We start from the raw sequence: 12,949 nt of genomic DNA on the forward strand, positions 1-12,949 counted from the left end.
TGGATGTACACCTTGACTGCAATCATTATTTAAATAATTTTTATTTGCACTTTCTAAAACCAGTAATTTACAGTTTATAACGCATGGTATTTTTTTAAATACAGGGCACTGCAGCTAGTATTTTAAAGACAGTGGACACTATTGGTAATTGTCAAAGACTAGTCTTCACAATTGCTGTATCTCAACATGTGCATAAAATAACAAGCCTGTGAAAATTTGAGCTCAATCGGTTGAAAATCTGAGATAATAATGAGAGAAAAAAACACACTTGTCACACGAAGTTGTGTGCTTTCTGATGCTTGATTTTGAGACCTCAAATTCTAAATCTAAGGTCTCAAAATCAATTTCATAGAAATTACTTCTTTCTCGAAAACTACGTCACTTCAGAGGGAGCTGTTTCTCACAATGTTTTACACTATCAACCTTTCCCCATTACTCGTAATCAAGAAAGGTTTTATGATGATAATTATTTTGAGTAATCACCAATAGTGTTTATTGCCTTTAACTTCTGTCAACACTGAAGAGGTTGTTATTTTAATGCATGGCTGCAAATTGGGGGCGCCCAGTCATTCAAAAAGTGAATTCAACCCACCCAAAAAGAATTTCTGTCCAGTTTTTGTTAGGCTGTTCAAATATAGAATCCTCAGCTCAAAACAATTTGTTGGAGTATGGAAATTAAGTATTTCCTTACTTCCTCAATGAGGTATGTCAATTGTTAGCACAAAGATTTCTATAATTGTCGTGAGCACACTGTTTTTATGAACATAAAAACACCAAGCAATGAAAATTGAGTCAATGATGGGACCAAATCTGGCAGCCTTTCTATTTTGAACTTCGCAATACATTACCAATGTAAATATCTTGTACAATGCTGTTTTGTATATTAATTTGGGTTTGTTATCATATTTTGTATAGAAATGTATGCAATATGTGTAAGAGTTTGTTGTGTTGTGATGCTGTCGAGTTTGAAATAAATTTTAGAGAAAACAGAAACAACAGGTGCTGTATGGCCCCACTTTCAGTATGGTTCTTTAGTTGTTCACAAAAAGTCAATATTGTCAATTTTGTGTGCGGTTAGGCAATTTAAAGATCAAGTCCGGACCTATAATTACACAGAGACCACAGAGGTCTTTGCTTACGCTGCCCCTTGTATTGGCCTTTAAGCCCCTTTAAAAGTTTCCTGAAATTGTCTAGTGAAAGTGCCTTTTGTAAAATAACAATAGCCTTGCCCTATCAAAGATAAAATGCTAGGCCTGTAAGTGTTTTTACGTGTAGCAATCGGAAGTCCTATTCTGGGGTCAGTGACAATTTCAAGTTGTGTGCAGCTTACTTCAGTAACTCTTAATGTTGATCAAAACATAACCATGTATATGAACACAAAGACACAGTGTGTGTTGAAGGGTATATTAGCCCTGGCGGCCTTACACTTTCGTTTTGTACTACAGTGACGTCCTGGACATCAGGGTACATTTCTGGGGCGAAATTTTTTTACAGCTTCATAACTCAAATCTTACCTGCAAGAAAGCACCAATTCATACAGATTCACATTCTATGGCAGCATATATTTTTCTGCGGTGGGTTTTGATCGTCATACATTCTTCACAAATCCGTCATTTTCATGAAATAATGCAGCTCCCAACGTTAAGGAATTCCCATTTTTGTTCGTACTCTCACAGTCTGCCGTGTGTACGCAAGACGCACAAATTTTGAATTGTGTTGTTAACGCTGTGAAGTCAAGATACGGTGACCAAGAATTCTGGCGTCTAAGCTTGCATCGTGCGTCTTGCACGTGAATGTATACGCGTACGCACGACAACAGACAACACTCAGAGAAAACGATCGAAACGGGAATTTGTTAACGTTGGAAGCTGCATTATTTCACGAAAATGACGGATTTGTGAGGAAAATATGAGGACCAAAACCCACCGCAGAAAAATGTATGCCGCCATGGAATGTGAATCTGTTGAAATTAGTGGCTTGTTGCAGGTAAGATTTAAGTTATGAAGCTGTGAAATTTTTCCGCTCCAGAAACGGGCCTCAATAGTTAGGACTCTGTTCCTGTGTACAGAGAAAGAGTCCTATATAGGGCTAAAGGGTATACGTACTTTTTCCTAACAAAAAACACAATGTCCACAGATTTACATTAAACTTACAATTTGAAGTTTATGATAGTAGAAAGCTTCCTTGAAATTTTACTTACTGAGGTGCTGTAGTTTTTGAGTAATAAGTAAAAGTAATAATTTTCGTCTCAGTTTTAGCATGTAAAAACGTATTAACCAGTTATGCTATGGTTTTGGTATAATATCATAACTGGTTAAGGGGATTTTACATGCTAAAATCATTTTTGGTCTCGTGAGACCAACATGATTTTGTGACTTGTTTTACTCATTACTCAAACGCTACACATTCTTAGTTAGTTATATTCGAAGGGAAGCTTTCCACTATCATTATCTTCAAACCCTGTACGGTAAGTTTAATGTAAATCTGTGGACATTTTTTAAAAAGTACCCGAATCCTTTAAGTAGGATTTGAAACAGTGTGTGTTACTCATTTATATTTTTACAGCATTAAACTGTAACACCTTTTATTTAAAATACAAATTATGATCAAAGTGTTGGTTAACACTTCACATGACCAGTTGCGTTCATTGTAAGAGTTTGTGTGTTTAACATTTCAACAAAATTCACATTGACAAAACAGAAATTGCTAGATCAGGTAGCCACAAGGGCATCTAAATATCTATGATATATTCAAATATAAAGCTAAGGTATATCTATTGACTTGAAAGTTTTTCTAGTGGCTACTGGCTGTGGCCGGATTGCTAAAAAGGCCCTATGCTTCAACATGTTACCATAGCCAATTGCTATAGACCAATCCGACGCGCACCGGGCGCACAAGTGTTTAGCACCGTGCGCCATTGCTGGGGTTTACAATGTACATGTGCCTAGTTTTGTGCACAAAGACATGGGGAAATCATGTTTCTTTTCACTCTTTATGGAAAATAAGTATTTTCCTCAACGACTTACACAATTTCCATGCCAGGACATCATGATATACTAATGAAGATCACTGACCACAAATATTTGGAACTAAATAGAAACTGAATCAATTTGAACACGGTGATTGTCTTAGGTGAGTTAGGTAAAAAAGACACGTAAACTGCATAAAAGTCGCTAAAATGCACTACATTTTGTCAGAATTTCAGTATTTTACTTTGTGCTCAATTAAAAAAAATTTATCAAGAATGTAGTACGTTGTTATATCAAGCAGCCATATCAACGAAATTTCATAGATTGTTGAGAAGACATTCAATTCCCATAAAAAGCGAAAATGTAAACGATTTTCTTGTGTCTTTGTGCACAAAACTAGGCACAAAGACACCCCAGCAATGGCGCGCAGCTCATGGTGGCGCCCAGCATTTGCGCGCCTGGATCGGTTTACAGCTGTAGCCAAAGTCACTTGATTCACACTTCACTGAAGCAATGTTATCCCGTAACAGTGGTCCCCGAGGACTAGCCATAAGTTTTTAGTATCTCCTAGGACTAGTCCTAAGTTAGGACTAGTCCCAACTCTTTGTGAAATCCACCCTGGTCCTGCTGGGTAGTCGCAAGTTAAGCGTAAAACCCTGCTTAGATTAAGAATCATTTCTGTCGTAAACAAAACGTATGTAACATACCTGTGATATTTTTTCACAGAACTCGGGGGAAAGTACTGAGTATACAGTGCTAACACACATCAGTGTATGGATAAAAACCCCAATTAATAAAATTGTATGTTCAAAACAATTTGTTGAAATTTGGAGACAGCCTGATGATAAATAATAACTTTGCGTTTATATAACTATACATTATTTGTACACAAACCATTCCCATCTCTCCAGAAATACACAACTTGACCTGACTGCAGAAATGATGGCTTCAAGTATGAAGTATGCACAACCAAATTAAATTTAATAAATGTTAATTTTGCATCGCATTTTGAATCTAGCAATGCAATGGTCCTGGGTTTGAATCCCAACCGAGTGACTTGCCAATTACGGGTCAACTGAAAAGTGCACACAAGAACTTACGAATCATTTCAACAATTGAAAAGTGCACACTCGAACTTGCTCCAACTTGAGGTTAGAAGGGGATCAGTCGGGCTCCCTTTCTGGTGTCACACTTCATAATGGCTTTTGCTAACAGGGTACAAGACAATAATGATGGCAGCATGATTGAGATATTTTTGAGTATCTACCATCAACGAACTCTCTTCCTCCTGATGTCCTTTGCCGCCTTGTCTGCCGTGGTGGACATGGGCTGGGCGGGGCTTCCCATCTGCTGTCTGGTCGGATCGTAGCTGAACGTCTGGGGCACGGGGCCGATGCCGGCATCTTTGAGTTTCTGCATGTGGGCTTTTCCCTTTTGTTCTACTTCATAATTTGTCTGTGTATTCTTCCATCCTGAGGGAAGTACCATCATTAAATAAAAACACATGTTGATTTTGCTGTTTCCAATTGTCAATGGGGCACCCCCATTTTATAATACTCCATACTCGGCAGAATTGAAACCTATCTGAGAGACTCAACAAAGTCTTGAAAACTGCAAGACCGCCGGACTCGTCCAGTCTTAAGTTTACTATACCAGAACAACGCTAAAATCACTGGCCTCAGGTCTGTGGACAATTTTGAGCCCTGTGTTGAGGTACATGTAGACTTGAGCAACACATGCCTAATTTGATACATAATATCAGCTTCTACCCTCGCAGGCAATGATTTATACCCCTGGGTGAAGAGAAGCACTTACAGAAGAGCATCTTGCTGAAGGACAAAAGTGTCATGACCAGGATTTGAACCCTCACTTCGATGACTTAACCACAACAACTTGAACTCCATGCTCTAAAACCACTTGGCCCATGACAACGTATATATATATATTTTTAAAAAAACTTGGATGCTGTTGAGAAAAGCTTAAGGAACACTTGCCTGATTTGATCCCTTTGATGAAGCCTTCTCCCTTGGGGACGTCTTCTGGTCTGTGTTTGATCTTATCTGGGATGTTCAGTTTCTTACGGACTGCTGGAATCTTAAGGACTGCAACTTGACCCATGGAGAAGATGTTAGACGTCAGCCAGTAAACGAACACAGCCTGTAGGAACAATAGACATGCAACATTTACACAATTTATTTTATTAGTATTTATTCATAGAATAAATGAGTGGCGACAAGTTCTTATACGGTCGTTTAAAACCAGCAGGGTCATCGCAATGGGATAAAGGCCCGAACCAGGCGAGGGCCTTTATTGCGTGGCCACAACCCTTCAAGGTTTTAAATGGTCGTTTTAGAACGAGTCACTACTCTTTTTTCCATTCCAATATGCCCTTTTGTTAAAAGGCGATAAATGTTTGAATTCTAGGCCGTATCTGAATTGTTGCCTACAGCTACGACTACGGCTATTGCAGACATGCCAACCTCTGGGATCACAAAACTGTATTCTGAAACCCCAAAACCTGTATTTTGCACAAAAACCTGTATTTTTGATAAAACATGCCTAAATGTAGTTTTAAGCCCCGAGACAGGTAAAATAGAGAAGGGAGTTATCAACAGCCTATTAAACCAGAAAAATTAAAATTTAAAAATAAGTTTAAATAATTACTAAGGGTGTAGCTACTTCAACGCATGATGACAAGGAACTCTAGCTGTAGCCCTAAGCCGCCAATTTGAAAACAGCCGTCAGATGTTAATTTATAACAGAGATGCTTACCTTGGGCATTGATATAATGAATGGGAGGATGGCAAATGGCATGATTCTGAACACATTCTTCATTTTTTGCATCTGGGCATTGCTGACACCAGCCTCACCACCAAGCTACAAGTAAAAACAAAAAACATTTTATACTTATATGTATTTATTGTAATTCTTTGGACAATACAACAATTTTAAAAACAAGCAGAGGCTGTCCATGGAAAGGCAAAAGTCATAAAAACTGTCATCAAAAAAGATGTGCCCTCCCAGACCATGCTCATAAAAAGGTAAGCATTTATATTCTATAGGCCTACATAACACAGAAATCTAAAATTGTAGTGAAAATTAAACAGAAGACGGCAAGTAAAAGCATTACACACTACATACATGTATAAAAGAACCACCATATACAAAAACTAAGGCCCCTATTTGTCAAATGAAAGCAGAAACACCAACTAGACGAGTTTAAAAAGTCATTAGCTCTCAAAGAAAGATTTAGCTTTGGTAATAAATGATATCGGCTGTTATATAGAGCGAGTCCAAAGAATGATCATTGCGCTTCAAATAATATTTAACCCCTAATCACTGGGCAATATATTAAATTCCAGAAACCATCTCAGCTCCCTATGGAGTATACAGCCTGTACTGCCAAATATGTATATGAAGCACACCAAGCTATTATCAATCACAACAACCATCTCTGCCCTCACTGATACCCATTTACATCTGGGTGATGAGAAGCAATTGTAGTTTAGTGTCTTGCTCAAGGACACAAGTGTCATGACCGGGATTCGAACCCACACTCTGATAACCCCGATGTCTACAAAAAATGGCTTGTTGGTCCGGGTCACCTGAACCTCCAATAACACAATTCAAGAGACTTACAAACTCTGTATTACTAGTCATCTTGATTGGCTTTTTCACCCTTTCAAGAACAACTTTTTTAGTTTGCAATTACCTCAATGACGGCCAACATGCTCAAGCTGGCCAGCACTGGCAGAACAAAGTAAGGGTCTGCTGTGGTCAGATCGGTAAACCACAGCATACCTCCCTGGGTCATGCTCTCTACCGGGAGACTGGCCATCCTCCGTAGGCCGATGAAGAACGAGATAAAGATTGGTGCCTGTAAGAAGGATGTTTAGCCAGATACGTATATTGTTAGAATGTGATGTTATTTGGATCAGCAATGTCTATTAATAATAACAACAGAGGCCTCTTACAGAGCGCTCAGGTCCGTCAGGCATGACGCTCATGTCACTGTACAAGCAAAATTTATACAAAGTACAATATAAAGGAATGAACTAAATTATGTGGTTGTGGAATGGACAAGATTGATTTTGTCCACAAAATATTGTACGCAACATAAACATTTTGCAGCTAGTTTGCAGAAATGGGTAGATTCAAAAACCCTCATTGCATTGACCTAATCTTACGTATTGACACCACCAAATCGCAATCTTAGAGTTTAAACGATGATGAAACAACGGAAATGCACATCTTCATGCGCGCTCTGTTCATTGTCCCTAAAAACATGGTCAATAACACTACAAAGGGCTTCATACACCGTCTCACCTCCCTGTTTAATGAAATCACCACAACCAACCCTTCCATCGACATTTTCCACCAATCCATCTCTGCCTTCAAAGTGCTCCAGCCCTCCCCTCACTTATCTTGCCACACTTAGTCTAATAATTGTCCTTTTGAGTCTTTCATGTTTTCTGTCTGCTCATTTTAGGGGTGTTCCCTTCTTGCAATGTGTGTATTTTGATGTTTTCTTTACTTCCCTAATTTACTGTTACATTTAACAGTTTTTATAATGTTTAATATTAATATTTGTATCCGTTCTGTAACTGGCGCTTGCGCTGTTGGATGTTGAATAAAATAAAATAAATCAACAAATCTTTGTATGGGTCAATGAACAACCCTCTCTCCACCATCAGCCGGGGGCGCCCTACCCATATGACATCATGTGCATACAGTCTTAAGCCCGGTTCATACTTCCTGCGAATGCGAAGCGAATTTGACGTGAATATGACGTCACACCCTCCTTTCGCAGCAATTATTCGCAAGGGAGAAGAGCAGAGGGTAACTGCTGCGAATTGCCTGCATTTGTGACGTCAAGATTCGCTTCGCATTCGCATTCGCAGGAAGTATTAACCAGGCTTAATGGTAATTCAATGTTTACCTGAAATAAGACTCCAACGAAGCTCTTCAATGGGTTGACGTTGTGCTTCTTCATGAACTGCTGCACTTTCATGGATGCTCTTGTCACTAAAATACCAACAAGTTTGAATCATCCATCATTTGATTTAATCAAAATAGCAGCTACATGTATCAGCTCCAAAAACAACTTACAGTTCTCTTGTTAAAGGCAGTGGACACTATTGGTAATAACTCAAAAATAATTATTAGCATAAAACCTTACTTGGTAACGAGTTATGGGGAGAGGTTGATAGTATAAAACATTGTGAGAAACGCCTCCCACTGAAGTGATGTAGTTTTCGAGAAAAAAAGTAATTTTCCACGAATTTGATTTCAAGACCTTAGATTTAGAACTTGTGGTCTCGAAAGCAAGCATCTGAAAGCACACAACTTTGTGTGACCAAGGTGTTTTTTTTCTGTCATTCATATCTCGCAACTTTGACGACCAATGGAGCCCAAATTTCACAGGTTAAGCAAACAACAGCTTAAACAAACCACCCCCAAAACAAGATCTGAAGTTAAAAAGAGGCTGCATAGGCGACAGAGTTTAAAACCAGCAGGGGATGCAAAGGGATCATTCACTTTTTAAGAGATATAGTTAAAGATGGGATCAGGCTTTTTTATGGCAATGTTCTGGGGCTGGCTAATTCTATGACACGTTTATATGAAAAAGAAGGATCTAATCTGGACTTACATTCCGTCTGATTGCCCGATTGCCGTGCCTCGTTCATCTTAGCTGTGAGTTTCTGGAAGGTTGGCATGACGTTATTAAGTGTCGCTGCATACCGTTGGTTCTTCACAATCACAGGAAATACACACGTCCTGGCAATAATCGTCCCTGAATATAAAATTTAAAAAAACTTATCAACAAGAGACAACCCAATAATAGTTTACTTTCCGAACTGTCTCTGAAAACTTGATAAATACAGTAACTAAAAAAAACAAAAACATGCACTATTATAATTTAGTTTTTACTCTTACACAGATGTGTGCTGTATAAACCACAGTTTTGTGAAAAGTATCAACCGGGTAGGATGACCTTTGGATTGCTAGAAAAGGAGGAAACTATTTGACGCACCAGGGCTGACCAACATGTATTGTTCACGTGGTGCAAGGTTTATTACACCTTTCAGTCTATTTAAATACAACTTGCAAGAATTTACCAAGGGAAAACAAAATTGAAAATCAGACTAAGGTAGGAAAAACATTGTTACTTATTATCTACATGTGGGGTGTATTTCTGAAGACAAAATCACAGGTTTTAAATAAGTAAACCTCACCCGCCATGATGGTGCCCCACCAGGGCAAGCCAACAGACATGTGGAGAAACTCCAGGGCGCTCTGCAGAAGACCGATGGGTGTGTAACCACCGAGGCCAAGCTCAGCGAAAGGGACTTCCCTGATGGGTTGGAGGATCTGCTCAGTTGTTGCCGCTACGTCAGTTATTATAGATGGATCCACTAGTGGTAAAGCTTTATCTGTTAACTGCTTTGACGAAAGATTGGAACAAACTTATGAAACAGTAGGATTGCTTGGGCGATATCGATTTATTTTATTCACGATATATCGCCGACAGTATATCGCGATATTCGATATAATCGCGATTAATTAAATTTGACATCACAGTCTTCAAACTCCCAGTGAAAGCTGTAGAAGAGACAGTCATAGCATAAGAGACGTGTTCTAATGACCTATTCTTATGGTTTTACTCAAAACCTATGGGGTGCAAGATGTCTCAGCTAGGAAATACATCGGGATATATCGCTATATATCGGGATATATTTCGATTAAAACCAAATCGATCCGATATCGAAATCATTTCGAAATTAGTATCGCGACATTCGATACTATCGTGATATTGCCCAAGCTTAAGTAGGATGCAGGAATGTGATAGGTTATTGAAAACAAAATGAACTTTTAAAACAAGCTTAAAAAAATTGTACTGTGGTTACTCTTGACGAAGTGAAATACCCACCGTTTCTGTCACTTGTGAGAAACTCTCACTGTCTGTACTGTTGTATCGCGACGAGATGAGAGCGCCCCCAAGCGTTGGCGTGTACTGTGCGTACTGCCATCTCGAGTGGATTGCTGCTCTGTTGTTGAGTCTGTTAAGGACAGATTGTCTTGCTGTACACTGGCACTGAGCGTGGATGTGAAGGCCATGCTATTAATAAAAGTTTTACAGAAAGTTCCTAATTATGGTATAGAACAAAGACAAAATTTCTACAGTGGTCCCCCAAAATACAAAGTGGACAACTCGCACAGTCGCCCCTCACATACAAGGTCGCCCTCCTTTAAAAGTTGCCCCCACAGAGACATAGTTTTATTTTTCACATTAACTTGAGCGATTAGCAAATCACTCTCCTTAAAGGGAAGGTACACATTTGGTAATTACTTGAAACAAATATTAACTTAAAAACTGACTTGGTAACGAGCATTGGAGAGCTGTTGATAGTATAAAACATTGTGAGGAACTGCTCCCTCTGACCTAGCATAAATTTTGAGAAAGAGGTAATTTCTCACTAAAATAATATCGGAAAGCACACAAATTCGTCCAACAAGGGTGTTTTTTCTCTCATCATTTTCTCGCAACTTCGATGACCAATTTAGCTCAAATTTTCACATGCTTGTTATTTTATGCTTATGTTGGGATATACCAAGTGAGAAGACTGGTCTTTGACAATTATCAAACGTGTACCTTCTCTTTAAAGGCAGTGGACCTATTGGTAACTACTCAAAATAATTATTAGCATAAAACTTATTTGGTAACGAGTAATGGGGAGCTAATGATGGTATAAAACATTGTGAGAAATGGCTACGTCTGATGAAACATAGTTTTTGAAAAAGTAGTTATTTTCCACAAATTTGATTTTGAGACCTCAGATTTAGAACTTGAGGTGTCAAAATCAAGCATCTGAAAGCACACAACTTTGTGTGAAAAGGCTGTTTTTTCTTTCATTACTATCTCCCAACTTCGAAGACCGATTGAGCTCAAATTTTCACAGGCTGTTATTTTATGCATATGTTGAGAAACACAAAGTGAGAAGACTAGTCTTTTTGACAATTACTAACAATACATAGTGTCTGTTGTAATTATGGGTCTATTTTTATGGGCACAGAGGTATATGTTGTTCTAGCCCACCTTGTTGAGCTGTTATTAATGGCTCCGCTTTTAACATCGGTCTCATCACTGTCGCCATTACAATGGCGACAGTGGCGACAGTGATGAGCTTTTAACATCGGCCTCATCACTGTGATGCGACTAATGTTAAAAGCAGAGCCATTAACAGCTCAACAAGGTGGGCTAATGTTGTTCAACCTCCACTCTTGCTTGTGACTGATGTGAGAATAATAAAAGCAGCGTTCGTGTTGTCAGAAGAATCAAGACTATTCATAGTCTGCATCTCTATATTTGACTCTTGAGTCCATACATAACAAACTCATAGTCATACTTCAGTTCAGTGTCTTTTAATTCACTTTCTTTATTTAATATTTAATTTTAAAGAGAGCGGTGTACAGCTCTCCTCGTATCGTACGTCATACGTTATCGACCCTCATATGTTTTCGGTCCCCAACTTTGATTCCCGTTTAGCGCGAGATTGTGCAAGCTGCACCGGTGACAGAAGCTATGCAGTTTACTCACAGTCTGTATTTTCATCAGGCTTAATCATGCTAAGAAAAAAGTTTCCGGTCGTTGGTTATGCTCAAACATTTATAAAATGATTGATTTTTGGTACTAATCACAAGTGCATTATTATGCCAACATTCAAATGAGTCAAAGAAACATCATCCAAACTCAAAAGTTCAAAACAAAATTACTGTCTGCTAGATTGAGTTTCATTCTGCTTTAGTCACTAGATGGATCACGTGAGGTGGTTACTATTTGGGATTCTATTGTGTGCCAATATGGGGAAAATATTAAAATATTTTAAGTGAAAATGACCCCAATTTTTTTTTTTTGATTTACTGAATACTGTAATAAATTCTGATAAGTGTAATAAATATTAAGTCTACATTAAAGAGAAAATGTCAAAGATTGGTTTCTTATCTCCTGAAACCAAACATAACTGGTCTGAAATGGGGGAAAACGGATTGTTATGAAGTGTGTGTGTTTCAAGAGCGTGGGGTGTTTTACTTTCATGCCTTATGATATCTCTGGATTCTAATATAGTAGCCAAAATGCCTTAGGACAAGAATGTAATTAAATTTGTTAAGTAGTAATTAAAGAATATTTTTGATTTATTTTGCATGCCATACTAGCTTCTGAATATTCAATAAAATACCAACCAATGAAAGGTGTGAAAACATGTGACGTTGCTCCAATGTCGTGCATGCACAAGCACTGTTAATGGCAGACTGTCTCTCGCAACGTAAAACCAAAACTTGAAAAATTTCAGTGTAAATGTTATTGTTAACAAATTGGATAGGCCCTAGATGATTTGAAAAAAAAATATTTAGTTTTTGATTGTGAACAATTTTCCTGTTATCCTACTGAAAACACATGAGTCCCATGACACCAGGATATTCATTAAAATGAAGGCCTGTACATCAGACCAGAGTAAATCCAGTCAGTACTTGCTTGAGTGGGGGGCGAGAATGTATGACGGGCGACTTTGCTAGGGGCGACTTTGTACAGTTTTGACTTGTAACGGGCAACTTTTAGTACTGGGGGCGAGTCGAGTTGACCATGTTGACTGACCCTGCTGACTGGTTTTCCACTTCGTAGACCTTCTCAAAAATTATGAATCCTTAAAAAAAATTTAAACCTCATCCAAAATGACATAGATCATGCTTCTGTTTAAAAGCATGGTTTAAGACACTTTGAAAACATTTACCTGTCTGCTAAAACTTGTAAAAAGTCCAACAACCTTCACAGGATTTCGAGCACGACGGAGTCCACTGAGCGCTGCCATCTTGAATGATACCGCCCTCTTTTGATTATAAAAAAAGGAAACAAGAACACCGACTTAAATTAATGGTATCGTCCAAGTTATGGATTTAAAGTACATGTTTTTAGCAGTGTA

The 12,949-nt window shown here is 38.4% G+C and overlaps 1 protein-coding gene across 1 annotated transcript; it reads right to left on the reverse strand.

Moving 5' to 3' along the window:
• Nucleotides 1-89: 89 nt before the first annotated feature.
• On the reverse strand, nucleotides 90-12,844 carry LOC139934569 (mitochondrial inner membrane protein OXA1L-like). The gene is made up of 9 exons (XM_071928846.1): nucleotides 12,761-12,844; nucleotides 9,901-10,089; nucleotides 9,206-9,410; nucleotides 8,620-8,763; nucleotides 7,909-7,994; nucleotides 6,682-6,846; nucleotides 5,742-5,846; nucleotides 4,964-5,126; nucleotides 90-4,441 (listed from the first exon to the last, which is right to left on the reverse strand). Exons 1-9 carry the CDS (start codon nucleotides 12,836-12,838, stop codon nucleotides 4,239-4,241), a joined length of 1,338 nt encoding a protein of 445 aa, XP_071784947.1. The 5' UTR covers nucleotides 12,839-12,844; the 3' UTR covers nucleotides 90-4,238.
• Between the last annotated feature and the right edge of the window lie 105 nt (nucleotides 12,845-12,949).

The sequence above is a fragment of the Asterias amurensis genome, chromosome 3, assembly GCF_032118995.1.
Source record: "Asterias amurensis chromosome 3, ASM3211899v1".
Classification (NCBI taxonomy): Eukaryota; Metazoa; Echinodermata; class Asteroidea; order Forcipulatida; family Asteriidae; genus Asterias; species Asterias amurensis.

What these genes read in the sequence shown, in the direction of transcription:
- LOC139934569 (XM_071928846.1), bottom strand. Translation starts at nt 12,838, where the DNA reads ATGGCAGCGCTCAGTGGACTCCGTCGTGCTCGAAATCCTGTGAAGGTT. An exon ending in TTACAAGTTTTAGCAGACAG is followed by an intron (nt 10,090 to 12,760) that starts GTAAATGTTTTC and finishes TTTTATTAATAG; the next exon opens with CATGGCCTTCACATCCACGC. An exon ending in ATCGGGCAATCAGACGGAAT is followed by an intron (nt 7,995 to 8,619) that starts GTAAGTCCAGAT and finishes TTGGTATTTTAG; the next exon opens with TGACAAGAGCATCCATGAAA.